The sequence below is a fragment of the Euleptes europaea genome, chromosome 2 (genome assembly GCF_029931775.1).
Source record: "Euleptes europaea isolate rEulEur1 chromosome 2, rEulEur1.hap1, whole genome shotgun sequence".
NCBI lineage: Eukaryota > Metazoa > Chordata > Lepidosauria > Squamata > Sphaerodactylidae > Euleptes > Euleptes europaea.
Window position 1 is genome coordinate 79283522 of NC_079313.1, and position 26110 is coordinate 79309631.

Sequence of the window (26110 nt, forward strand, 5' to 3'; positions counted from 1 at the left end):
ATATGTATACAAATATCAAAACCAAAGCAGTATAAATAAGAAAATTATGTAAATAAGACCACTATTCAAATAAGTAAATTGTCTATAACTTGCAGGAAAGTTTTACAACACAATGGTTTTGTAAGGGTCAGAGCAGAAATACATGATGGTAGCAAGCAATGTAATGGCACGCACTCAGTCTTAACAGATGTTTATAATGTTTACATGGACATCTTCAGTGCACCCTAATCTTTTCCCTGATCAGAGGAACCTCTACTGTAGGCACATCTCTTTGAAATCTGCCCCAGCTAAATGTTGGCACTTATGAAACGGTTACCTGCAGATAAAAACATTTTCCTGCTAAACCAGCCCAATTGCTTCTTAAGCATTTAGCACTGCTGAGTAAGACAAATGGACCTGAGGAAGCCAGCGGCCTTACTTAAAAAGATTCAGTGGCTGTCACTGCTTGCGAGCAGCAAGGTAACACAGGCAGAGCTAAGGCTGGCAGCTGGTATTTATGCCGGCTGCAGTGTGTTTATGACATTTCATTTTAGGCTTCAATATTACTTTCTGTAGTTGCCGTTTCTCCTCCCATGCCTGTGGTCCTGGGTAGAGTGCAGCAAATATGCATTAGCTGGACCATCCCTGCCCTGATATTTTGCCTTGTATGTTAAGTGGTCTTCTCCTCATGGGTTAGGGCCCTTAGGTGGGTCATGGAGTCCTGCCTGCTGGGTCATAAACTCCCATGGAGTCACCCCCCCCCCCAACTAGGCATGTGTAGTACCATGGCTCCTGCCTCTCCTTGCACATACTCTAAGAGAGCCAGCAGGATGGCAAGGCAAGGTGATTTAGCAATGGGAATTATTCTTTTTATCACAGGCAGGTTCAGAGACTACCCCCTCCACAAAAGTTCTCCCTTGAAAGCAGAATCAGCCATGTGCTGCATGTGAGGACCAAGCATAATTTCTCTGTAGCCCAGTACAAACTTTCAACATGTACACATATGTACACCCCTTTCGAACAAGCTCATGAATAACGGAAGAAAAAAATTATTTTAAAATGCCATAAACAGACTATATAAAGGGTGTTGAACTCAATTGTTATGAGGGCCAGATACGTCATAAATGTCACTTGTTTGGGCTGGGCCATGCCTCGCCAGCCCAGATCGAGAGTTGGAGGGGGGAGGGGGTGGCTGCCTCAGCTGGCTCACGGGCCAGATAAGAGCTCTCAAGGGGTCAAATCCAGCCCACGGGCCTTATGTTTGACACCCCTGGACTATATCATAGTAACAGGCCTAAAGTAGGACCCAGTAAAGTATATACCTTCCCCTCCCTGCCATGCTTAAGTTTTGGCTGCAATGCTCCAGCTCATAGCATCTACAGTAGCTCAAGATAAATTGTCACGCTGGAATTCTGCTAGTTGTATATACTGGGGTGAGGAGGGAAGCAGGTCACATGAGCAAGGGCCTGTAATCCAATTAATATGAACTTTGTATCAGTGGCAACTGTGCCCCATTTATAAACACAGGACTTGATTTCCCTAGCGTCATGCAAACCTAAAGTCGCTGCCCAGATCACAACCTAAAGAGATGATACAGTAATATGCACCAACAAGATACAAGTTGGCAAAATGGAGAATATCTCAAATGGCCAAATATAAGCTGCTGAGTTGCTGACAAGAAAACCAGAATCAAATAATCAGATATGGGTGCCATGAGATGGTTCCAGTAGGCTCTAACCTTCAACACTGGTCTAAGTCAAAGCATACTAGCATAGAAGTCATGGAGTGAGGATTACCACAGGCAGAAGCCTTCTTCTAAAGATGGCATCCCATCCTAGCTAGATGAGAAATGTTATAGGTACCCTGCTGGATCAGACTAATAGTCCATCTATCCTAGCATCCCGTTTCACTGTGGTCAACTATCTGCCCTGGAGGACCACCAATAGGCCATATAAAGGCCAAGATCTTCTCCTGGTGTTGCTTTCCGACACTGGTATTTAGAGATTTACTGCCTTTGGATGTGGAAGTTCCCTTTAGTTATCACGGCTAATACTGAGGGACCTATCTTCCGTGAATCTGCCTACTCCCTTTTAAAAGCCATCTATGGCTAGTGACCATCACTACATCTACTGGCAGTCAATTTCATAATTTAACCACTTGTCCGGTGAAGAAGCTCTTCTTTTTGTCTATCCTGAATCTACTGCCCATTAACTTCATTGTACGGCTGCAAGTTCCAGACCACCTCTCCTACTAATCAAACCTGCACATTAAAACACTTAGCTGTAAAGCTACAGAAAGAGAACATGGGCAGTTTAAGTGGGAACAAGATAATGTTTCCTCTCCTTAAAGTATCACATTTCCAGTTTCAATAAGGCAGACTTGGCAAACCATTCAGTGTCTGAGTATGTGAAGTAATTCCATTCTCTTGGCACACACAATTCAACCACCGAGGTTACCATCAGACAGTGAAGTATCAGAATTGTTTTTAATCTGGACATTTAATTCCTTTCTATCTGCAGAGATTTAAGTGTTCTCAGTCTTCCTAAGGCTGCACAGATAATCTGCCCAGTCTCCCAGAAAGAAGAGGGCACTAGCAGAATCCTCTTCTGGTTCCACAGACCTCCTGATATTTGTGCTGTTAGTAAATGCTTACATTTACTATACATTTCTGCACCTTGGCTTTCAAAACAAGGGACATTTAACCTGACTGCACTTGCAGGTCTCCTATTACTCTGGTTAACAGCCAAGAACTCCTGTCCATATGAAGATAATGTGAGATACCTCCAAGGAATTATAGGTAGCCCCTGCCCACCCCTACTGATCCTCTGGCCAAGATCGAGAATTGAGCCCTTAAATTAAAGCACAGTCATTCTTTTACTAGGAACACTGTTCAGTGGCTTTCCAGTTTAATCCTAATTATTGTGCTGAAATATTTCTGCAAAACACAGTGGGTAGCATCAAACTTTGTATAGGGTTCACTAAATGCATATGAGTGCTCCAAAAGTCTGGAAATGCTTTTGGAAGCATCTATGGAGCCTGGTACTGTAAAACTATCAGCAGTATTACTCTCCGGGAAATAGGATGTTTGTAAGGCATGGACCCAGGCTATTAGTACATGTGCCCACCTTGTGGAGAACTGATGAGAAAGACTGGTTACAAGGACACCCACAACCACTGAGGAATACACTGAACTGGCATCCCTTGGCTTGCTGGGCAGAAACAAACTCCAGTTTGTCTAGCTGCCCCAGATTTGGGCATCAAGGCATATTGAAACTTGACTGAAATGCTTCCAAAGCTAGGAAATCTTTCACATGTAAGGGGAGGAGGGAGAGAGTGCACAAAGCACAGCCAGAATCCTGTCATGAAGAAAACTCTGTTTGCAATGCCTAAATGCAGGCCCATCTCTCGCTTTAGTGTTTTCCCTTGCTCCTTAGAGCTGGGCTTTCATCCTCCACAGTTTGAAGGGGAAAAATGTATTTTTTGCTGCACTTTGCTCCCTACTGATAATGATACAATTCAAGTGCTGCATTCAGGAGACAGATCAATTAGTTGCGGAAACTAATCCTATTGGATGCTATTCAAGCAGTCTAGCTCACAACAGATCACTCACAGGCCATTTATACATGGCTGTTTCTTCATGGTCACCCCACTGACTACTTCGGGGCTTTGCTTTGATTATGCTTGCCTTTTCCAACCATCAGAGGTCGCCTCCCTCTCCCTGCGCATTTCCATGCATTTTGCCCACGTTTTCTGGATTTGTGTTTAGCCAGTATCCAGAAAATGCGGGGGAAACGCATGGGGAGATCGAGGTGACCTCTGACTATCAGAAAATGCATGCATAATCAAAGCAAAGCCCCGAAGTAGTCAGCAGGGTTACTGTGAGGAAACAGCCATGTGGTAAATACATGTACAGTTGTAGAAACCCTGGAACCAAGGGTATCTTTAAAACATGAAGCTATCTCCCCTCCACCCAGTATTCAATCTTAGACATGTTCAAATTTTAGTGGGTACTTGAAAAGCAATACCTGCTCCTTTTTTGTCAACACTGCAGTAAGGGTTGCAGAAATAGTCTTGGAGGTACAACCTGGTACTCCGCAGGTTCTGAGAAGCTTGGAGTGTCACTTGACCCCAGAGAGACATTGTGGAAAGCCTACCCTATTCTGCTCCCTGAAAGTGTTGGGTAATGCAAAGAAGGGACCAGACCACACAAGGTCCAACTCATGCCATCCTTTTCTCACACTGCCCATTCCCCATTGAAGGAGATACTTCACAAAGACTTCAGATTTGGCAGAACATCCCAATCATGTATGGGGAAAAGCCAATATTGTCCGGAAAAGGAGAACATCTAAACAGGTCTTTACGTTAGTTTCCAAAGCAGTCCTAAGGAATTACTGAATCCTACAATCTTATATGACTATTACCTGCTCTATTTTTAAGCAAGAACAGCAACATTTTAACCACAACAGCCCTTCCTTAAAGCATCTCTTGCAAGGGTCTCTGAGGACAGTAGGCTTTGTGCAAAGTTCAGTTAACTGTATTTTTCAAATTATTTACACAAGCAATTTACTCTTCCATCATTTTCTTATTCATTACTTGTTCTATGAGTCTCTCTTGGTGTCCTCTGTCTACGGGGGTACATCACAAGCTGAGTACTTGTTCACAAACTCTTTGTATGGTTTCCTTAGAATCTGAACAAGTAAAATCAAAAGCTCAACCCAATAACAATATTTTAAAAAACATTCAAAACAAATGTACAATCGGGTCCTTTTGCATACACCTATCTGCTGATACTATACCTGGGACTCTGCAAACATGACATCTTTGATTACAGGCTGTCCACGCGAGTCATTGTTCTCCAGCTTCACATACGTGACTTGGTAGCCCCGGATCTGGCCATGCTGCTTGTTGGAGAGGGGTGATTTCCAGGAGACACGAATGGCTGTTGAATTCACTGGCTCCACCTCCACCTTCCTTGGTGGAGCACTGGGCACTGGAAGTTGCATGGGGAAACTGAGTCAGAAACCACCATTATGTAACAACTATCAAATAGCCACATCCTGTGCCTCCAAGTGATTCTTCTTTCAAGCCTTACCCTCAAATCTCTTTTTGTTAAGAAAGGACATTGTCCCTTCCTACATAACAGAATCCCCCCACATGTATTTTGCTATACATATCACCTGTATATACTAAGCATAAATCTCCCAAATTACCAATGGAGTAAATGGCACATAATTTTGACTGCATTGCTGATGTAGCTTGTCTTGTTAGTCGAGCAGTAACATGAGAAGGTGCAAGCGAGTAGCAATGCCTTGGTAGTTATATGCCTTCCCCTGCAGTGCATATCTCTAAGGAAATGGGGGCGGGGATGGAAGAAGCAGACTGATCAAGAGGGAACACAAATTTATAACATGATTGCTCTAGGAGCATTTGCTCCACTCCTGTAGCAAGCAGCACATGAGAAAGGCAGCTATGGAGACTGAAATACTTGGCTGCGCATTCAGCTTACATAGTGCTTTTTGGTAATAAAAATGAAAAATGACACTGACCTGAAAACTTTCTGTTTCCTTGCAAGAGGAAACACGGTCATAAGTCAGTTTATACCATATTTGCAATTTGGAAAAAAATCACATTCTTATTACTCTGGGTTCTTGCACTGAGTATGACAAAATATCCCTCCCCCAAAAAAATTAGGTTCTCCAGAAGTACCTTTTGCTTGTACAGTGAGGGGCAGAGCAATGTGTTCCCTCCAAAGAGTACCCTCACCATGACCTGACTCAGCATTACCTCGAAAACAAAGAACGCTGTTCTACTACCGCAGAACACATCCGTAGAGTCCAAAAGCACACTGTGCCTTGATTGCTAGGGCAGCAAGAGGTTAATTGGGGCCAGAGAGTTGCATGGATTTTGCAGGAGTTGTTTTACACAGCTACGTGGCAAGCAGGCAGGCAGCACTTTAGCCTCAAAGAACTGGGTTTTTTTTTTTGTTTTTTTTTTACAGATCTCACTCTTAATTGTAGATAATTATGTGAAGAGCAGCCCAGAGATGAAGAAGATAAAGAATCCCCGCAAAGGGGATCATGGACCTCAACACATTTTGCGGCACATTTTTCCCAAAAAGTGAATGGAAAGCAAATATGACAGCAGCGGGATACCTAGTTAATATCTAATATCTCCAGAGCTAGATGTGGCTGGGACTGTACTGGTATGAGTTCTGTTAAGGTACAGCTATCATGAGGCTTACCTTTAACTGGCATTAAAATGGAAAATCCAGCCATCCAAGAACACGGTTCATATAATACCTTTTATTAGGGCAACGCCAATGACACAGAACAGTGTGCCAGCTTTCAGGCTCTCGAGGACACAGCTTGCCACCTTGCACAGTTATGTGTCACTGGGTTGGTGCCTATAAAAGCTATTACATGGGTTGTGTTCTTAGCTTTTGCTTTTGGACAGACACGGCTGTAAACATCTTATTAAAATGGAAAGCCTGGAGATAACAGCAATTGCCTAGGGACTGGGTGCTGTTAGGTCAGTGGAGATCGCCCCAATTATAGGTAGGGTGCACTGGTTAAAGATAACATTTCAGGATGCAAAAGGCTTTTCACCCCCTTCTTGTGTTTCTTCTACCTATGAAAAATCAGTACATCAGAAAGCTCCCAAACGTTCCTGACAGAGAGCTTAGCTGGGATGGCCAACTGTGCAGCCTTCAAACTAACGCAGAGAGCTTACTGCGACATTTCTAGGGTAGAAGCTTCCCTCCGGCAAGGGCTTTGCTAAATGAGAGCTGAAGCAACCAATTCAAGCAGCAGGATTCGCAGATGCGCTGGCGACCCTCGAAAGTAGTCAATGAACATTCCCACGCATCACTTCCCAGCACTGTGGAAGTGCAAGGGGCAATATTTAAATAAATAAATAAATAACGCCAGCTCTCAGTTTGCTGAGTGGCTTCACTTTCCCCATTTCTCTGCCCTCTCTGGCCTCTGAGGGCAGCCTGGGAAGTTCCTCCTGTCACTATGAGCCCTGGCACATTCTAAGGGAGAGGCTTAAGTTGCCATGACATAACTGACAGACTGGTTAATGCAACACAATTTTTGCTTGGCGTGTCCCTGACAGAGAGCTGCTCAGCCCATGTGATCACCAGGTTCCAGAGAGAGATAGAAAGAGCAGATAACGTAGGCAGCAAACATTATGCCTGCTAGGGGGTGGGAATTATAGTTTTGAACATATGAACCCCACACACAAAAGATGTTTTCTTTTATTGACTGCAATTAAGCCCCAATCTTCCAGAATGCCTAAAAAAGCTGCTGGCCCTGATTAATTCTAAAGTGTGCATGTAGGTCTCAAAAGGAGGTAACGGGTGAGCTGTCCTGAGAGCAGAAAGAAGCTTGCCCAACACCACTGCAAATGCTACTACACTACGAGAGCCAAGAGGCCTTGTTACCTTCAGCCATGGGTCATGAACCTACCGTCTTCATCAGTGCGAACCAAAACAGGGTTGCTCTCTGGCCCAGGACCCACGTCTGTGTGAGCCCTCACCCACACTTTGTATTCTGTCCATTTCTCCAGGTTGCTGATATCCCAGCTGGAGCGCTCATGTCCGATGCCCTCAACCACATGCTTGGTGCTGTCCTCTCCTTCCATCGCCTGGTACGCGACGGAATACTGAGTGATGACTCCATTGCGGCTCTGAGCCGGCGGTGGTACCCAACTTACCCGGATGGTTGTGGAGCTGGTGCTTACACACTCAACCTCTTGGGGTGGGGCAGAAGGGGCTAGGGATAAATAAATGAAGTGGGGAGATGAGGGGAAATGGTTGGACAACAAACAAAACAAAGTCTACAGGGAGGTCTTACCCAGCCAACACAGCCTCTCCTAGAAGAAAGCAAAATCCTCGCCTTCCTTTTTTTTTTTTGAAACACATGAACAGTAGTTAGGCCCACAAGAGGTAGTTCGTGCCACGATGCGGTCTAAAACAGTGGCCCTATTCACTTTACTGGAAAGTGCTAAGAGGTAAGAGATAGTCTAAAAGGTAAAGAGATAATCTAAGAAAGGTAAGAGATAATCTAAAAGGGAGATCAAGTATCAATAGAATAAGCAGAATGGGAAATAGGAGACGGACAAGTAAAAATTTGAGTTCTGAAAAAAAAATCTCAGAAAAAACAGGAAGTAAGAAGAGAGTAAACAATGTTGCATATCCATTTGTTTCTTGGTGATGCCCTGTGTGACTGTAATGGGATGTGACAGTAATGGTGCACAGAATGGGCAGTGGCCAACGATGAAGGATGAGTCTATTGTACATGACACATAGGTCCATGGTGAGATACAGAATAGAAGGCCTTGTTGCAAGTTTCTACAGAGGTGGAACAAAACTTGCAAGAAACACTGCTGAACTGGGCCAGACATAGATATAAAGGAGGAAAGAAAAAGTCAAGCAAAGTGAGTGGAGGTTAAGCCTGAAGGGTTGGCAGAAACAGATGATGAATTTGTAAGCTTCTTGTTTAGGAAGAGGGCTCAACTGCAAGCAATTCTTTCCCTGTCTAAGTAGAGAATTTGGACAGTAGACCTCATTTTGCCCCTGCTTGCCAAAACTCTTGATAACTGGCACAAAAAGCTGCTGTGGCAAGTATAACAATTAGAACAAGAAGAGAGGGGCATTGTCATGCTTGCTGAATGGCTGGGTAGGAATCACACCTGTAAAATGCCAATACACAAACAGCAGTTCAACATCAGAAGAGGTCAAAATAAAACTCAACAATACAAGTAGAATCAACAGAAAAAAATACATGATATAGGAATGTTCTTCGAGGCAGACTAACATGCAAGTACACACACACTTTCTATACACGTTTTGAAAGATGAGCAGCGCAACACACACACATTCTCAGAGGCAATATGACTCACTTACTGTGCTCAAGTTATTCTCTCCCTAAATTTGCAAAGAGCTCAAATCCCTGCTCTAATGAATGGGCATTTGCTTTGCAAATTACTATCTTAGTTTCAATACGTGTATACTTAAGGGTAGGATGAGACACACATGGCCTTCTCAACAAGATAACATCCAAAAGCAAAATGCTAGGAGCAGAAGCACTTTTGTCTATGGACTGCCATCCTAAGCAGAGTTGTATCCTTCAAAGTCCAATGAAGTAACTCTGTTTAAGATGTCACTGTAGAGATCCTGTGTCTTGTGGCATTAGAGAACTGTTTAGCAGTAAAGATTGGGATACCAGGTGAAACCAGGCCCCTGCAGGCCCTTAAAGAGTTCCACAGGGCCTGAAAGACAGAGCTATTCTGCCAGGCTTATGGTTGAGGCCAGCTACAGTTACCTTCTCTATAAATGCTGGCCTCCTGTCAGATAGGGCTTCTGACAGCTCCGTCCTCAAACAAGATGGTTCCCCCGCAAACAAGATGGAGTTCTCCGTGCACTCCTTCCCCCCCCGGTTTTGCACACGAGCTCCGACCAGAGATTTACAATTGTATTGAGACCCACCCGTGTAAATCTTCGATCTGATATCGGGTCCCGCGCACAAAGCCGAGAGCTCGGCCATCTCCTCCACTGATTGCTCATGATTGTTTCTATTTCAGTTTTACTTAAGTCGTTACCGGCAGGAAACGACTACATTGTCTCTTTGTTTCTGTAACCCTATTGTATCAGCCCTATAAATGCATCCCCACTCCTCCTGTCATGTTTTCCAACCTTGCGTGTCTCTTACTGAAATCACTGACTTCTGAAATAAATCTTTGAATCGCTGCTCTGCCTGGATTGAAGGTCTATTGCTGAAACACTGTGAATTTGCTGGAGCCTGACAGCTCCCTAACCTTCCACTGCCGACTTCCCTCCTTCTGCTGTCTATGGGGATTCATTCATCTGCTCGCCTGGCTGTAGCCAGATGTTATGATTTGGGGGCACCATTGGACATTTTTGTCCTCTATTTAATGATGTTATAGGGCTATTTTTAATTGTTGTTTTAAAAAGCTTTTAATCTATTTTATTTTAGAAGAAGAGTTGGTTTTTATATGCTGACTTTCTCTACCACTTAAGGAAGAATCAAACAGGCTTACAATCACCTTCCCTTCCCCTCCCCACAACAGACACCCTGTGAGGTAGGTGGGGCTGAGAGAGCATGACTAGTCCAAGGTCACCCAGCTGGCTTCATGTGGAAGAGTGGGGAATCAAACCAGATTCTCCAGATCAGAGTCCAACACTCCAAACCACTGCTCTTAACCACTAAACCACGCTGGCTTATATTGTTTTGTGAGCAGCTCTGAGCCCAGCTTTGGCTGGGGAGAGCGGGGTAGAAATTTAATAAAATAAATAAACAAACATGTCTCCCTTTGCAAACATTCTTGGAGATGTTCTTCTAAAATAGAAAAAAAAACTGGTTTCAGTGCTTTCAGCTGAAAGCTTGTGATGGGGGCTCTGGACCTCAAGTTCGCCAAAATTATATCTTAGCTCAGGAGAAGTCTTCTCTGTTTATGCACAATATTTGCAGTAGATGGTGCTTCTGAGGGCCAAACTATAAGCTGTGCATAACAGTAGCCCAATGGGTCCTTTACTGTAATGTACCCTCAAGAAGGGGCATTTTGAAACACAGAAGGGTTGTGGGTGCTTAAACTAGTCCTCTGCCAGCTGGGTGTCCCAGAGCTGTTTTTATTTTCCTCACAACCACAGTGTTCTTCCATTCTTTTTTTGCAGAAGCAGGCAAGCAGCTGGCAGTGGAAAGGTTAAGTATCTGCTTCCTCTTCTTTGTTTCAAAGCACTCCCCACTTCTGCAAGTGCTTGGCAATGGAGAAGGAGCCACAGTACAACACACTGGAGAAACAGTGCTGGCGAAACGTCAGGAAAGAAAATACCAAGGCCACGGTTACACAGCCCGGATAACCTACAAGAACCAGTGTGATGTAATCGTTCTGTTCATCATGGGCGATCTTGGGCCAATTCACTATTCAATGGGTGGTCTTGAGCCGGCTGTTCTCTTTCAACCTAACCCACATCACAGTGAAGTGAGGATAAACCAGAGAAGGGGAGAACCATGTATGCCACCTGCAGCTTTTTGGAGGGGGGGTAGGATAAAAAAGTACCAAACAAGCAATATAGTTTGGCCCTAGGGATATCTTCTCCTCTCACTGTGGGCTGAATCACATGCCAGATTTTTCCTAGGGATGTCTCTGGGTCAGGTGGAGAAGCATGTTCTGAAGTTCTGTGCTTTCCAGGCATGTCTGGGCCTGATTCAGACTGGAACATGTTTCATTACCAAACCCCAGGATGTTCCTGGGGAAAACATTAAGTGTAGTTAGGTCCTCAGATGGCTCATACTCAGGAGCTGCAACATCTGAGTGGGGTGGGCTCCGTGGCATCTCTCTTTTTATAAAACAAAGCACTGCATAGCAGTGCTGATGTCATGGGGTTTCTCAGTCAGAGAGTTGCTCCTGACTTAGAATCATAGAGTTGGAAGGGGCCATACAAGCCATCTAGTCCAACCCGCTGCTTAATGCAGGATCAGCCTTGACCATCCCTGACAAGTGTTTGTCCAGCCTCTGCTTAAAGACTGCCAGTGACTTCTGTCCTCAGAGGGCAGCAGAGTGCTCAGTCAGCATATGGGCCTGTTGCTGACATGGATTCTTCTTCATCTCCTCAGTCAATCTGTGATGGCAAAATGCAAGCACGGATGAGGCAAAAGCTCAGGAGGCTCTGGTGCAACTGAGCTTGACTTTCCTAGGGCTTAGCAGAAATCTGAGTTGCTCAGGGCCAGAAACGATGCGAAACAGATTACAGATGCCTCTGTTTGTCTCAAAATGGTAACTTGTTCACATGTGCAGTCCACATTGGGATCAAGCATGTGAAAGGTGATTTAACTCTTCAATCTCTGCCTGGTTTCACTGATTGAAACTGGGCTGCTTCAGCTGTCACAATCATTTTACAGGAAACTTGTCATTTTTCTTTTAAAATGCTAACAGACGCTCAAGGAAGCCCAGTTTCGATTACTGAAACCAAGAGAGTGCTGAAATCCCCTCTCCCTTCTCCCAACAGGACAAGCATTCACACAAGCTACCTTTTACAAACTGGGGTCTTTATAATGTCTCTTTTGGGTCCTCAGGTTTCTTGTTATGAAGTAGACTCGAAAAACTTGAATAATTCTGAGAGTCAGAATTATTTGAGCACTCAACTCATGCCAGTAGACTCTGTGAAGAGGTCAACCTAATTTCTATGACTGTGACTAATTCAGTAGTGTTAGTGTTCCTATAGTGTGGGAATATCCCCTTCACCGTTAGAGACTCTGCACAGAACACTTTTCAAGGCTTTGCCTGTGAAACACTGATCAGCCACTAAGTTCCCCAGGGTTTGTCACATTAGAGAAACTCCCCTGCCTCTGTGTGTGTTAAGTGCCGCCAAGTTACTTCCAACTCATGGCGACCCTATGAATGAAAGTCCTCCAAAATGTCCTATCTTTGACAGCCTTGCTCAGATCTTGCAAATTGAAGGCTGTGGCTTCCTTTATTGAGTCAATCCATCTCTTGTTGGGTCTTCCTCTTTTCCTGCTGCCCTCAACTTTTCCTAGCATGACTGTTTTGTTCTCTTTTGAGCTATTAGCAACTAGACAAGATTCTTGTACAATCTTTTATTAAACAAAGAAAAAAATATTTTTATTGAGCAAGACCAAAGAAAATAAAAACAGAAAAGAATTAACCCCACAGAAACTATTCCTAGCATTGCTTATTCATATTATAACTGATGATAGTTGTTTAAAACAAACCAGGTTTCAGTTTTTCTCTGCTTTTAGGGATTACCAAAAAAAGCCCCAAAGTACCCAATATCTCATGAAGAGACCTCACCTCTTCTTAAACATCTGTTTCTGAGACTTCTAGCGAGAGAAATCTGATTTGCTTTTCACAGGAGTGTTTATTGATAGAAAAAAACTATCAGTCTTATTTTTCTCTAATTTTGATTTCTCACCATCATGTGATTATTTCTAAATATCTGATTGGTTACTCTAAATAAGAGATAAGCAAATAGCCAATCAGTAAGTGCATATGAGATCATCTGATATACCAAGATAAGAAGGCCAATCGCAACTCTTAAAAAGCAATTAATCAAACCTGTTCCTGTAATTGCTCCAACTAACTGTCCAAGACAAAGGATGATCTAAGCAACAGGTGTGTAACTTCTCATTCAACTTGCAAAGTCAGCAAGAAAAAAGGAATGATATCATTGCTACTGCAACATTCCAAAGAATAATCTTCACCCCGTTCCTCTTGCCTGTCCTCAGAGGAATAGTGCCATCCTTTAGTTGTGGACTGGGATCCATGAATAATTAAAATTACATAAAATCAGATTAACCTTTGTCTATAGTTGCTGAACTTCATTGCCCTTCACACAGGCTCCTAACATGGTTCTGCTCACACAGAGCTATATACTAGCCACTAGGGCTGTTGATTCGGTTCGGCCCGAACTGAAAATCAGCCGAATTTCCCCTGATTCAGTGGTTTTTAGTTCGGGAGGAACCAAACTCAAAACTGGCGGGCAACCGGGGGGCCCGAATTCAGCGAGTTCAGGAGTTCGCGAATAAATTTGGCAAATTCGGGGCCGTCAGTAAGCAGCATAACCGTCAGTAAGCAGCATTCTCCTCCCCCGGCCAATTGGTGGCCAAGCTGGGTCTTCTTCTGGCCAATCAGTCAGGATTGAGTACTGGAGGAATCAGCTGATGTGCGGCCCGGCCAGGGGGAGAGAGAGAGAGAGCGAAATCCTCGTGTGTGTGTGTGTGGGGGGGGCTTGTGCACATTCGCTCCTTTCTGTGGCTGCAGGGGGCGTATTTTTTGGGGTACAGACACAAAACTTTCACTGGAGCTTCAGATGAAGCTTCTTAAGATACCCCCAAGTTTTGTAAACATTGGGTCAGGGGGTCCCGAGATATGGGCTCCCCCCTTTTTCTTTCCATGGCTGCAGGGGGCGCATTTTTTGGGGTACAGACACAAAACTTTCACTGGCGCTTCAGATGAAGCTTCTTAAGATACCCCCCAAGTTTTGTAAACATTGGGTCAGGGGGTCTCGAGATATGGGCTCTCCCCCTTTTCCCTCCCCCCTTTTTCCATTTATGTGGCTGCAGGGGGCGCTTTTTTGGGGATATAGCCCCCAAACTTTTAGCATAGCTTCAGACAATTATTCTTAAGATACTACCCAAGTTTTGTAAAGATGGGTTCAGTGGGGGCAGAAATATCGCCTCCCCCCCTTTTCTCTTTCCATGGCTGCAGGGGGCGCATTTTTGGGGGTGCAGATCCCAAACCTTGAGCAGAGTTTCAGACCAGTGTTCTTAAGATACCCCCCAAGTTTTGTGAACATTGGGTCAGGGGGTCCCGAGATATGGGCTTTCCCCTTTCCCCTTTTCCCTATTGGGATGAATGGATCAGCCGATCCTGTGCATCTTCTCCAGAGCAAAACCTCCCGTGCCTAATTGGAATCATCTTGGATTACAAGTCCTCCCCAGCCCGTCCTGATGGAACAGAAGACAGCCACAGTAAGACCCCTTTGGGGGCTTTAATCTATAATTTTTCTCCTGTGTATGTGTGTGTGTGGGGGGGAAAGCAGAGTCTGTGTGTGTGTGGGGAGGGAGCAGTTTCTGTGGGTGGGGGGGAAGCCAAAGGGGGCTTTCGTCGGTTCTGCCTGGGGTGTGTGTTCCCCCTCGAGTCTCTCGCTCCCTGGTTTGAGGGGGGAGGTTTCAGTTGTGTGTTGCAAAGGTGTTGTTTTACAAGGTTGTGTTGTTTTGCAGTTGTTTTGCAGTTGCTTTCTCAGCTGTTGTCGGGGCTGGGAGCTTTGTGCGTGGGCGGCAAGCTCTGCTGAGAGATGCACATTAAGGGTGGGGGGGACCCCTTTCAGGGCCCATATCTCAGCCCCCCCCCCGACCCAATCTTTACAAAACTTGGGGAGTCTTTCAATAAACGTCCTTTGAAGCTCTGCCGAAAGTTTGGGACCTCTAACCCCAAAAATGCCCCCCCCCAGAGCCGCGGAAAGGCGCGATTGTGTTTTTAATGGCTTTATTCGGCCGAATTTTTTTTACGAACTTTGCATTCCCGCCGAATTGAACGGATCCGAAGTGGGGGAGTTCGGACTTCGGCATATCCCGAATCTAAACGGGCTGAATTCGGCCGAATCCAAACTATACCGAATTTTTTTTAATTCAACAGCCCTACTAGCCACCATTTGGAGATCTCTGCACTGCACTTTACTTTAGCTGAGATTTGTCAGCGTTGTTTTATTAGCATTACGGCTGGGAAAGTGCCCAGTCACTGCCTATCAATACACATGTTCCTGCTAAACTGAAGAATGGCCAGCCTCCACATTTTGAGCGCATCCCCCAATGTCAAATATTTATAATGCTTCCATTTGAATATCATTTCCTATATTCTGCCCAATCCATCGTCCTGGCGCTAAGATCCCATTAGCTGAAGTGCAGGTTGAACAAGGCTGCTGGAATCCTCATGACTGATATGCTAATGAAAGGAGGAAAGGTTGTTCCAATCATGAAAGGAGCAGTTCTTCCCCATCCTCATTCATCCCAGGCTCCCTCTACTCCATGCGGAGAGAACTGCTGTTGCCTCTTCCGATGCTTGCCCCACGCAGTCGCTAAAATCCTTGACAGATGGTAGAAACAGAACTGTCTCTTCTTCCCCCCTTTAAAACTCTTTGCATAAAAACAGGCCCCAAAATCATTAGTGAAAACAAGCTTAGCTCAGAGCCCTTTGATAGCTTTTATCTGCCTATGTGCAGAATTTTGAGTTGCCAATAAGGGGCACTGGTCTCCTACTCCATCCATGCATGGACTGAGAAGAGAACAAAAGCAATTCAGCATGGGTCACCTCTTTATCTGGCCCTTTTGCTAAATCTCACTACAGCCTTGACTTGAGCCTTCTTATGGGAGCAGAAACCACAGAGCAGTCTTCTCCCTCTTGCACTCCATAAAAGTCAAGAATCCCCATGATACACCACAACATCTCCTCTCACCATACATTCCCCCCTAAGAGGCTATTAGCTATTCCACTTGCAAAGATCAGGGCCCCCACCCAGAGTTAAAACTTGTTCCCTTGCAAATGCCTGCATTGTGGCAGTAATGCAATGTGTGTGGCATACACGTTATACAAAGGTGGCTGAAAATGCCTTGAGAGGATGGGAAAAGAAGAGCAATGGCATCTCTGGTTGGGATATGAGCGCATGCAGAGCAAGGAGGTGCATGCAGCAGAGGTAGAAATCAGGCACTCAGTCTAAACCTGCTCACAAATGGATGGCAGTGGCAAGGGGAACGGGGGTGGGGGAGAATGTGCTAGTAAACTCACAGAGACTCATGGACTAAATCCCAACCACCTTCTCCCACCCCTTCCCCTTCCCGCAGCACATCTGTGAGTCCACCTACTGACATGGGGGGGGCATGGTCTGAAGGACAGAAAGCACAAGACTTACCCTGCCCCAAAGGCTGTGCTTCAGAGACACAGCTGGCCCGTCACTCCGGCTGCTGACTCCATCATCCCTATTACCTCTCAAGCAAATATGCCTATATATGTCCCTTTGCATCTTGCTCATGTAAGTACAACCAAGCAGAGACACTTACTGGACTGTGCTGTCCGGGCTTCCAAAACTGGGGTGTACACCCCCAACCCCAGCTCAGAGCGGGCTCCCAGCTGGAACTTGTAGACTGTGTCTGGCTTGAGCCCTTCAACTGCGTATGAAGAGGTTGGGTCGAATGTCTTCTTATGCTGGAAAAAAGTAAGAGGTGAGTTTTCTTTTTACCTAGATGGAAATTGAGGATGGATATGGCTTTTGGTACTCAAATCACAAAATCACACAAAGTTGGAAGAGACCACAAGGGCCATCCAGTCCAACCCCCTGCCATGCAGGATCCCACAATCCAATCATCCCATGCCTACTAGGTACTAAATCATCCCATGCCTACTAGAATCCTCAGTCCCAGACTATGGATTTTTACATACTGCTCATGTGACAGTAATAGCACCGTCCACTAAGCTCCTAGGTGCTAGTATTGTATTTCTACAGCAAAGCAGAAGGTATTCTCTTACAAAGCCTTTGGAGGCTGTATAGTCTGTTAAGATGAGGAGTCCAGTCTAGCCACCCTTACACCATGGCAACATCCCTCTCCGAGAATAAAATGAATAATGGAATCTCTGAAGTCAGAGAGAGTGGGAGTTCCAGTTATTAGGAGGGTGGATCTTCAGTACCCTCCTCCATGAAAAGCAAAAGAATATTTTTTTTTGCAAACTAATACCCACACAGCTACTGCTGTTTACTGTGCTCTGCCTTCCCTGCGTCCCCAGTGCCTGCAGTAAAGAACTGTATCAGAAGTAAAATAAATCTAGATGCATTCTGACTGCAGCAGGGACCCTCCAGCTGACTTGTGCCCCAGAAATTTTGTGTCCCCCCCCACCATTCCCCTTCCCTCTGGGGCCCTGCAGATCATCTCATCTCATGTGGACGTTAAAGCCATTATGAGCTTTGTTCCCCAGCTGCATGTGGCACACTAGGAAAGGTGTCAATCTTTACTCTTTCAGCAACCTCCTCTTATAAGCTAATTTACACCACAAGGTTATTGTGAGGATAAATTGGGGGGTGGAACATATACTGTCCCAAGTGCCTTCAGAGGGATAAAGATCTAATAAATATTTCAAAGCCAAAAAGATGTTGTGCATTTCCTCTGCAGTCATGCTAATTTATTACTTTCTGCAAATTTGGCTAATGAGTTATGTTGTTAATATACACACTAGTAAAATAACACACATGGAAGAAAAGCTTCACAACTATGAACTCATAGCCAGAAGGCCTGCATACAGATACAGGTATGGGTACTACTAAAGAATGCATCTCATGGTCAAGGTTCTATGTAGTGGCAGGTGTGCTTCAGCTTGCTTCACGCACGTTTGAGTTGCTGGCCCCGAGAGATGCAGCTCTGGCATGGTTACACAATCCAGTGGATGCACGCAGGAAGTGGATTCTAATGTTCTCACAGCTGGTCAGGTAGAAGTTATTAACCTAAATGTTTTAACTGGGCCTAAGTCTAATAGCCAGGTGGCATCAAAAGATGCATCCCAGATCTATACGTAGCCTTGGTACTTAGTATTTTAGTAGCAATGTGTCATGGTGTTCCTCACCTGGTTCTTGTCATCCCCTTCCCAGTACACCAACTCATACTTAGTGATGCGTTCCTGGGAGGCTGGCCGCCATGTTAGCATAATCCGTGTGTCAGACTCTGCTTCAGCCTGGAAGTCCACCGGCTGGGATGGAACTGAGGGCCAATAAAACAAGAGCCATTAGCCTGAGAACGAATGCCAAGGAGGCTTTAGAAGCTTTCAAGTCATGAGCCCTAATGCCAATGTATCTCAATAGCAATTCCATGAACTCTGGTTAATCCATTCTCTCCCCCCCACCAAAGCTCCAAATTCATGCAAAAGAAGTTATGCTCTTTCTCAGGTGATTCAGTTATCTCTATCTAAGCCACTGTTAACTATGCAGGCATCCCTCCCCCACTCATATTAACTTCCATTGTTGATGGAATGCTGCCTTCAGTATAGGGGAAGGGCAAAGTGCTCATCAATCCTAGTCAGAAGCACAAGGTTCAAGATTTTCCCTTTCTGCAATAAAAAGATCATTCCTCAGACATGGCCTTGGGCTTCAATTAATGGTTCTTATTAGGGTAGACAAGTAAAGGACAGTGCTCAACCCCGACCTATCATACGTACCACCCTGCTGGGTTTTGAGTTGGATGACATCAGAAGGGGGCCCATCTCCTACCGAAGTGAAAGCCAAGACACGGATACTATAGGTAGTCCCAGTTATCAAGCTTCCCACAGTGGTGAGATGACTGTCATCAGTGTTGTGTTTCTGCCACATGTTGAGTGGTAGGTGGGGATTGGTGGTGAAATATACCCGGTAGCCCCGGATCTGCCCGTTGGGCTCTTCAGGTTGCTCCCATTGTACCAGCATGGTGCTGGCGCTCAGCATCCGGGCCTGCACTTTGAGAGGTGGACTTGATGGGGCTTGCTCTCCTGTCCGGGCCTCAACCAGCTCACTAGGGGGACCTCTGCCGATGTTGTTGACAGCAATAACGCGGAACTCATATTCTGAGAAAGGGCTCAGGCCACCAATACTGTAGCGGGTGGTCGCCACACCATCCACTTCTTGGAAAGTGCCTTCCCAAGTCTTAGACTTATACTGGATGACATAGTAGGAGATAGGGTCAGCATTTCCCGAGTCCCAGGTGAGAGTCACACTTGTAGCCGTTGTCTCCGTCACTACTAGCGTTGTTGGTGGTTTTGGCAGAGCTGAAAGCAGAAAGCATGTTATCAATAATTTGATTAGTGCAACTACTGCAATGTGCAGAGATACAGAAGAGCTTCAGACTCTAGTTAACATTCTCCTTTAAAGGCAGAAATCATTTCATACTCAGGGCATACGTTTTTATATTACATATTACCATATATTCCTTGAAGTGCTTCTTAATGGAAGGGTAAACACAGCAATCATGTTATTAGATGTGCTCAAAGCACTTGCTGGCAGCAAGCTAAATAAAGGTAATTTAAACAAGGATTCAAGGCAAGTTTCCCAAGGGGAGAAAGGTTCTTAAGCTGGGGCACACTCTGGAAAGCCTGGAGCAGGGCCAACTCAGAAGGAACACCAAGAGAAACAGTAGTTCCACTGACACTGGAGTTTAAGAGCATGAAGAGTGTAAACTGCAATATGTTTACAATATGTATGTAACAGCCCAACCTACCTCACAGTATTGTTGTGAGGATAAAGTGGAAGGGAGAGAATGATGTAAGCTGCCTTGGGCCCCCATTGGCGAGAAACTGCAAACATATTTAGGTTCTGGATCTTGCCAGCATTTGGAGACATGATGTCACCTAGGGGTATTATTGCGATACTCACTATTGCTGGGTGACTCAGATGACAACCCTACTATGTTACCCAAAACAATCAATTGGAATGCTGAAATACCTCAGCACAACAGCTCACATATGACTCCACATTAGAAAAAGCTGTGTCCCGTTACTGTTTTTAGTATACTGGGATTCTCCTCTGTGACGGTTTAGCTGGGCAGTACCAAGGTACCAAAAAGCAAAATATGAAGCAAAGTACTTTTTCTGGCTCAAGGCTCCCTGACCTTCTTACTGATCACCCTCTGGGGCTGGATAACTGAATCACAGTAGGTCTGACAATGCTCAGCAAAGCAACAAAACTTAATACTGAATTAAGTCAACCATACTTGACTTAATATTAACCAACAGGAAAGAATTGGTAATGGGGTGAAGGTGGTGGGGAACTTAGGGGGAAGTGACCATGTACTCCTAGAATTCCTTTTACTGTGGGGGATCAAGGAAATTTTTAGCCAGATGTGTATGCTAGATTTTAGCAGGGCAGACTTTATTGAACTCAGAGGTGTGATAAGAATAATTCCATCACCAAGTGAAGGGTGGGCTCTCCTAAAAAAAGAGCTCTTGCAAGATCAAGCCATCACTATTCCAATGAGATGGAAACATGGTAGGGGATCAAACAGCTAATGTGGATGAACAGCGAACTCCATGATGAGCTAAGGAAGAAAAAGGAAATGTTCAAGAAATGGAGGCAAAGACATACCTCTGAAGAAGAGTATCTGCAGGTTGCTGGGCACTGTAGGTCAGCAATCATGGTGTAGTGGTTAAGAATGGTGGTTTGGAGTGGTGGACTCTAATTTGGAGAGCTGGGTTTGATTCCCCACTCCTCCACATGAGGGGTGGATGCTAATCTGGTGAACCAGGTTGGTTGCCCCACTTTTACAAATGAAGCCAGCTGGGTGACCTTCGGCTAGTCACAGCTCTCTTAGAGCTCTCTCAGCCTCACCTACCTCACAGGGTGTCTGTTGTGGGGAGAGGAAGGGAAGGCTATTGTAAGCCAGTTTGAATCTTCCTTCAGTGGTAGAAAAAGTCAGCAAAGAAAAAGCCAATTCTTTTTCTCTCTTCTTCTTCATCAGACAGACCAAAGCTCAGAGTGAGCTGAGGCTGGCAGGGAGGCTTGATACAACAGGAAAAGCTTCTTCAGATATATGAGGAGCAAATGCAAGGTAAAAGAGGCAATACACCCACTGTTGGGTGAAAATGGAGAACCTCTGACAAAATACACAGAAAAAGGAGAAAGGTTCAATGCCTATTTTGCCTGTTTTCTCTGAAGATGAGAACAGGCTCATCTAGAGATGGTAGTAAGTCAAGGGCTCCTGGTTGACATGGAGAGGTTGTTGAGAACCGTGAGTACAAATCTCCTGGGCCAGATGATGAGTACCCGAGAGCGCTCAAAGAACTTTCTAGAGAGCTTGCAGAGCCTTTCTCCACCATCTTCAAGACCTCTTGGAGGACAGGAGATGTGCCACAAGACTGGAGGAGGGCAAATGTTATCCTAATCTTTTAAAAGGGAAGAGGGATGACCCAGGAAACTACAGGCCAGTCTGACCTCTCTGTCCCAAAGAAGATTCCGGAGCAGATTTTAAAGTGGTCAATCTGTGAGCATCTGAAGGACAACTTGGTGGTCCAGGGAAGTCAGCACGGATTTGCCCCCAACAAGTCCTGCCAGATCAACCTCGTTTCCTTCTTTGATTGAGTGACAAGCTTACTGGATCGAGGGAATGCTGTTGGTGTTGTTTACCTGGATTTCAGTAAAGCTTTTGGCAGGGTTCTCCATGATGTTCTGATGGGTAAACTGGAGGACTGTAGACTGGACTCTAGGATAGTTAGGTGGATAGGGAACTGGATGGAGGATCGCACCCAAAGAGTAGTTGTCAATGGCATTTCATTGGACTGGAGGAAGATGTCCAGTGGGGTGCCACAGTAATCAGGTCTTGGCCCAGTACTTTTCAATATTTTTATACATGATTTGGATAAGGGGATGGAGGGACTACTTCTTAATTTTGCAGGTGACACAAAATTGGCAGGAGGAGAAACACACCAGAAGGTAGAAATAGACTTCAATAAGATCTGAACACAATGGAAAAGTGGGTGAATGCAACCAGGATGCAATTCAACAAGGATAAATGCAGAGTTCTACATATGGGTAACAAAAATTAGAAGTATGCATATCGGTAGGGGATATACTTCTGGGTAGTAGTGTGTGTGAACAAGATCTAAAGGTACAGGTGGACTGAAAGTGAAATATGAGTAGTAAGTGTGATACAGTGGCAAAAAAGTCTTGGGGTGTATCAACAGAGGCATAACATCCACATCACAAGATGTCACAGACCTACCGTACACTGCATTGGTCAGGCCACACGTGGAGTACTGTGGGCAGTTCTTGAGGCCTCACTTCAAAAAGACTGTGGACAGAACCAAGTGGGTACAGAGGACAGTGACAAGGTTGGTCACAGGCCTGGTGACCAAGCCCTATGAGGAAAGGCTGAAGGACTTGGGAATGTTCAGCATGAAGAAGAGGAGACTGAGGAGGGACATGCTTGCTCTCTTTAAGTATTTGAAAGGCTGTCACTTAGAGGAGGGCAGGGAGCTGTTCCTGTTTGCAGCAGAGGATAGGACTTGCAATGATGGGTTTAAATTACAGGTAGAAAGGTAAAAGGTAAAGGTACCAGCAGGATATTAGGAATTTTTTATGGTAAGAGTAGTTCCAACAGTAGAATCAGCTGCCTAAGGAGGTGGTGAGCTCCCCCTCACTGGCAGTCTTTAAGCAGCGGCTGGGCGAACACTTGTCGGGGATGCTTTAGCATTGAGCTGGGGGTTGGACTAGATGGCCTGTATGACCCCTTTCAACTCTGTGGTTCTATGCAAGGCAGACACTTTTTCAATTAGACTGGACTGACACAGGTGTGTCATCCTTAGTATCACTTTTGACCATCCAGATAAGGGGGCACTCAACAAACACAAGTGAGGAATTGCTTTGTAAAGGTTAAAGTAGAAATTCCCTCCTGTAGGGACACTCAAGGAGATTACTGCTGAGTAACATGCAGAAAGGGAGAAGTTCATGGGAATGAGTCTCTTGAATTTTGGGGCATAATTTGCTCTTAATTCCCCAGGGCCAGGAGAGGGATTACCAATCCAACAGTATTGTTTGACTATCTGCTCTGAACAAAGATATGAATGATGTCGAGAAATCAGCTTGTGAGAGCTGACAAATTGAGAACTCTAGTATGCCAAAGGCTAGTCAACTACTGGGATACTGTGGACTACTCCTCCAGTAAGGACTACACCTTGAGAAGGACAGACAAACCTAGAGATGGTACTGTTAAAGAATGCCCTGAATGCAGAGAAAGAAATGCCGAAGAAAGGCCTAATCAATTACAGAAAATTAACCTGAAGGGAGGAAATCATAAGTCCACTCAATAGGGATATGGCCTATGTCAGGGGTCTCAAAACTGCGGCTCCAGAGCCGCATGCGGCTCTTTGGCCCGTTGAGTGCGGCTCTCCGAACTTGGTTCGGAGCCCCTGCTCTTGTGCCCGCTCGAGCCGGCAGCCGGGCTGCGGAGCCGGCGCACCTGAGAGAGAGAGAGAGTGGGTCTCCCTTTCCCTTGCCCTCAATGGTTGGGAGGCTAAAGCCTCCCCTCCCCTCTAGCCGCGCGATTGCTGGGCGGGCGGCTCGGTGGTTCCTGGCCCCCCCGTTTATCAGCTGTTGGGCGGGGCAGGCTTCCTTTGGTAGACCTGGCCTCCGGCTGAGTCCCATTGGGAGGCCATGTCTACCCACTGGCTTTCTTGGCGGTAGACCTAAACTCCGAGGAGGGGAAAAAAGTCCCCCTTCAGAGGCCAGGTCTACCAATTGGCTTCTATGGGCCTCTGGAGGGCAGGTCTACTGCCAAGAAAGCCAATGGGTAGACCTGGCCTCCCAATGGGACTCCGCCGGAGGCCAGGTCTACCAATAGGCTTTTATGGCGGTAGACCAGGCCTCCAGACGAGGACTCCGGACGGGGAGGGGGAAATGGCAGGGACTTACAATTAAATTTTTATCAATAAATAAGATCACTATTAAGTATGATATCAAGTTTTATTCAGTGTACCTATAGTTTAATTAAGACTTAAAACTTTAATTAAAGTTTAATAAGTTAATTAACAGTGTACCTACCTATATAGTTTAAGTTTAAGAAATTTGGCTCTCAAAAGAAATCTCAATCGTTGTACTGTTGATATTTGGCTCTTTTGACTAATGAGTTTGCCGTCCCCTGGCCTATGTCAACAGGGACAAGGCAGCACTGAGATGATCTCTCATGGCCAGGACTGTGGAACACATGAATACACATGAAGCTGCCTTATACTGAAGCAGACCACTGGTCTACCATGGTCAGTACAGGCTACTGGCAGTGACTACATGGTCTCAGGCAGAGGTCTTTCACATCACTGACAACTTGAACTTTTTCACCGGAGATGCTGGGGACTGAACCAGGGGCCTTGTGCATGCCAAGCAGATGCTCTACCACTGAGCTGCAGCTCTTGCCCTCAGAGAAGAAAGAGAGCTCTGAATTCTGTACTCAGGTAAAAATGCTATACTTTAGGAATATTTGAGATAGGAAAGAAAAGAAGAGCCTGTCACATTCACTATATAAGCTAAAAAAAGGTAAAGGTCCCCTGTGCAAGCACTGGGTCATTCCTGACCCATGGGGTGACGTCACATCCCAATGTTTCCTAAGCAGACTTTGTTTACGGGGTGGTTTGCCAGTGCCTTCCCCAGTCATCTTCCCTTTATCCCCAGCAAGCTGGGTACTCATTTTACCGACCTCAGAAGGATGGAAGGCTGAGTCAACCTTAGCTACCTGAAACCAACTTCCATCGGGATCGAACTCAGGTTGTGAGCAGAGCTTGGATTGCAGTACTGCAGCTTACCACTCTGCTCCATGGGGCTCCTAAGGCAATTATCAGCATGCCAAAATGTGACGGAGAAAGCCCAGGTTTCCCTTAGCCACCTTTGGCAACTACAATCCATATTATAACCATTAGGAGGGTTAAGGGTTAGAAGTCCTCACATATCTCCTTCAAAATTTCCAAGGATAACCACTCCCCTGTCAAGGTTTGGCACTGGGTTTGCTACCATTTCAGCTGAGGACTTTGTATGTCAGAGGTCCTACATAGCGTCCACTAATGCAGTGAGATTTCTGAATTGCAAAGCAGAGCTTCTGTAAACATCAATAGGGAAGGACCATGGCTCAGTGGTAGAGAACATGCTTGGCATACAAAACATTCTATCCTTAGCATCTTAATTTAAAGGGTTTCAGGTAGCAGGTGCTGAAGACAAACTAGGGAACCAATGCCAGTCAGAGTAGACAACATTGACCTGGATGGTCTGACTTGATAAAAAGCAGCTTCATATGCTCATTTCTCCCCACGAGCATAATCTGAGTACCTCTGACCAAACCAGGCAGACAGCCAAACAGCAAATGATCTCCCAAATACTTACTTCATTCATGAATAATTTCAAAGATAAGGAGGATTTCTATCCCAGGCAAAATCTATTCTTCACCAGAATGCTAATCACTTATGCTCCATGCCAGGCTCAGTAAGAGGGTAGAAGGTACCATGGGGAGTTTCTTACCTTTGACAGTAATCTGTGCTGTTGCTTGGATTATGCCCAGGGAGGACATGGCTTCACAGGTGTAATTGGCTGATTGAGTGATATTGACCAGTTCCAGAACATTCCTGCCCATTGGCATATCATCTTCTTTCGTTAGTTCCTGTGTTCCAACTATCCATTTCACATAGGGCATTGGGGACCCCACTGCTACACATGTGAGGTTCACACTACCTCCAGGCATCACCTCATGGTTGCTTGGAGGGATTGAAAATCGAGGTGACACTCGCCGCACTGAAACAAGGAACAGATAGCTAGTAGATTCACAGCCTAGGACAGTGGTACTCACCTGGATGGGGTGAGGGGGAAAAAGGATCAAAATTTGCCGTGAGAGACACCACATCAATTCAGAAAAAGATAATTCCGTGCAAGAGCTGTTCATTGCTCTGCCAAATTGCTTGCCCGTGACTCTCCTTTTTAGCCACTGGCCTCTTTGCACCATTATTCTTGTCTCAACTATGACTACTTAAACCACATTAATGATATTAAATGTATGCCTGTTTCATCTGCATCTGTTCATATTCATGCATAGAGTTAACTCGACCTCTACAAGAT

General features: G+C 45.3%; 1 protein-coding gene across 12 annotated transcripts in view; it reads right to left on the reverse strand.

The window, feature by feature from the left end:
• Positions 1-26110, reverse strand: part of PTPRF (protein tyrosine phosphatase receptor type F) — a 345699-nt gene that overhangs the window by 55881 nt on the left and 263708 nt on the right. For 8 of the 12 annotated variants that reach the window (XM_056867686.1, XM_056867683.1, XM_056867684.1 and 5 more), the window contains 6 exons: positions 25520-25789; positions 18715-19296; positions 18127-18260; positions 16575-16719; positions 7446-7751; positions 4776-4969 (listed from right to left, as the gene is read on the reverse strand). In XM_056867686.1, the coding sequence (XP_056723664.1) occupies positions 4776-4969; positions 7446-7751; positions 16575-16719; positions 18127-18260; positions 18715-19296; positions 25520-25789 (1631 nt within the window). The remainder of the gene's footprint in view (positions 1-4775; positions 4970-7445; positions 7752-16574; positions 16720-18126; positions 18261-18714; positions 19297-25519; positions 25790-26110) is intronic. The other 4 variants (XM_056867690.1, XM_056867689.1, XM_056867688.1 and 1 more) reach the window with 1 other exon arrangement.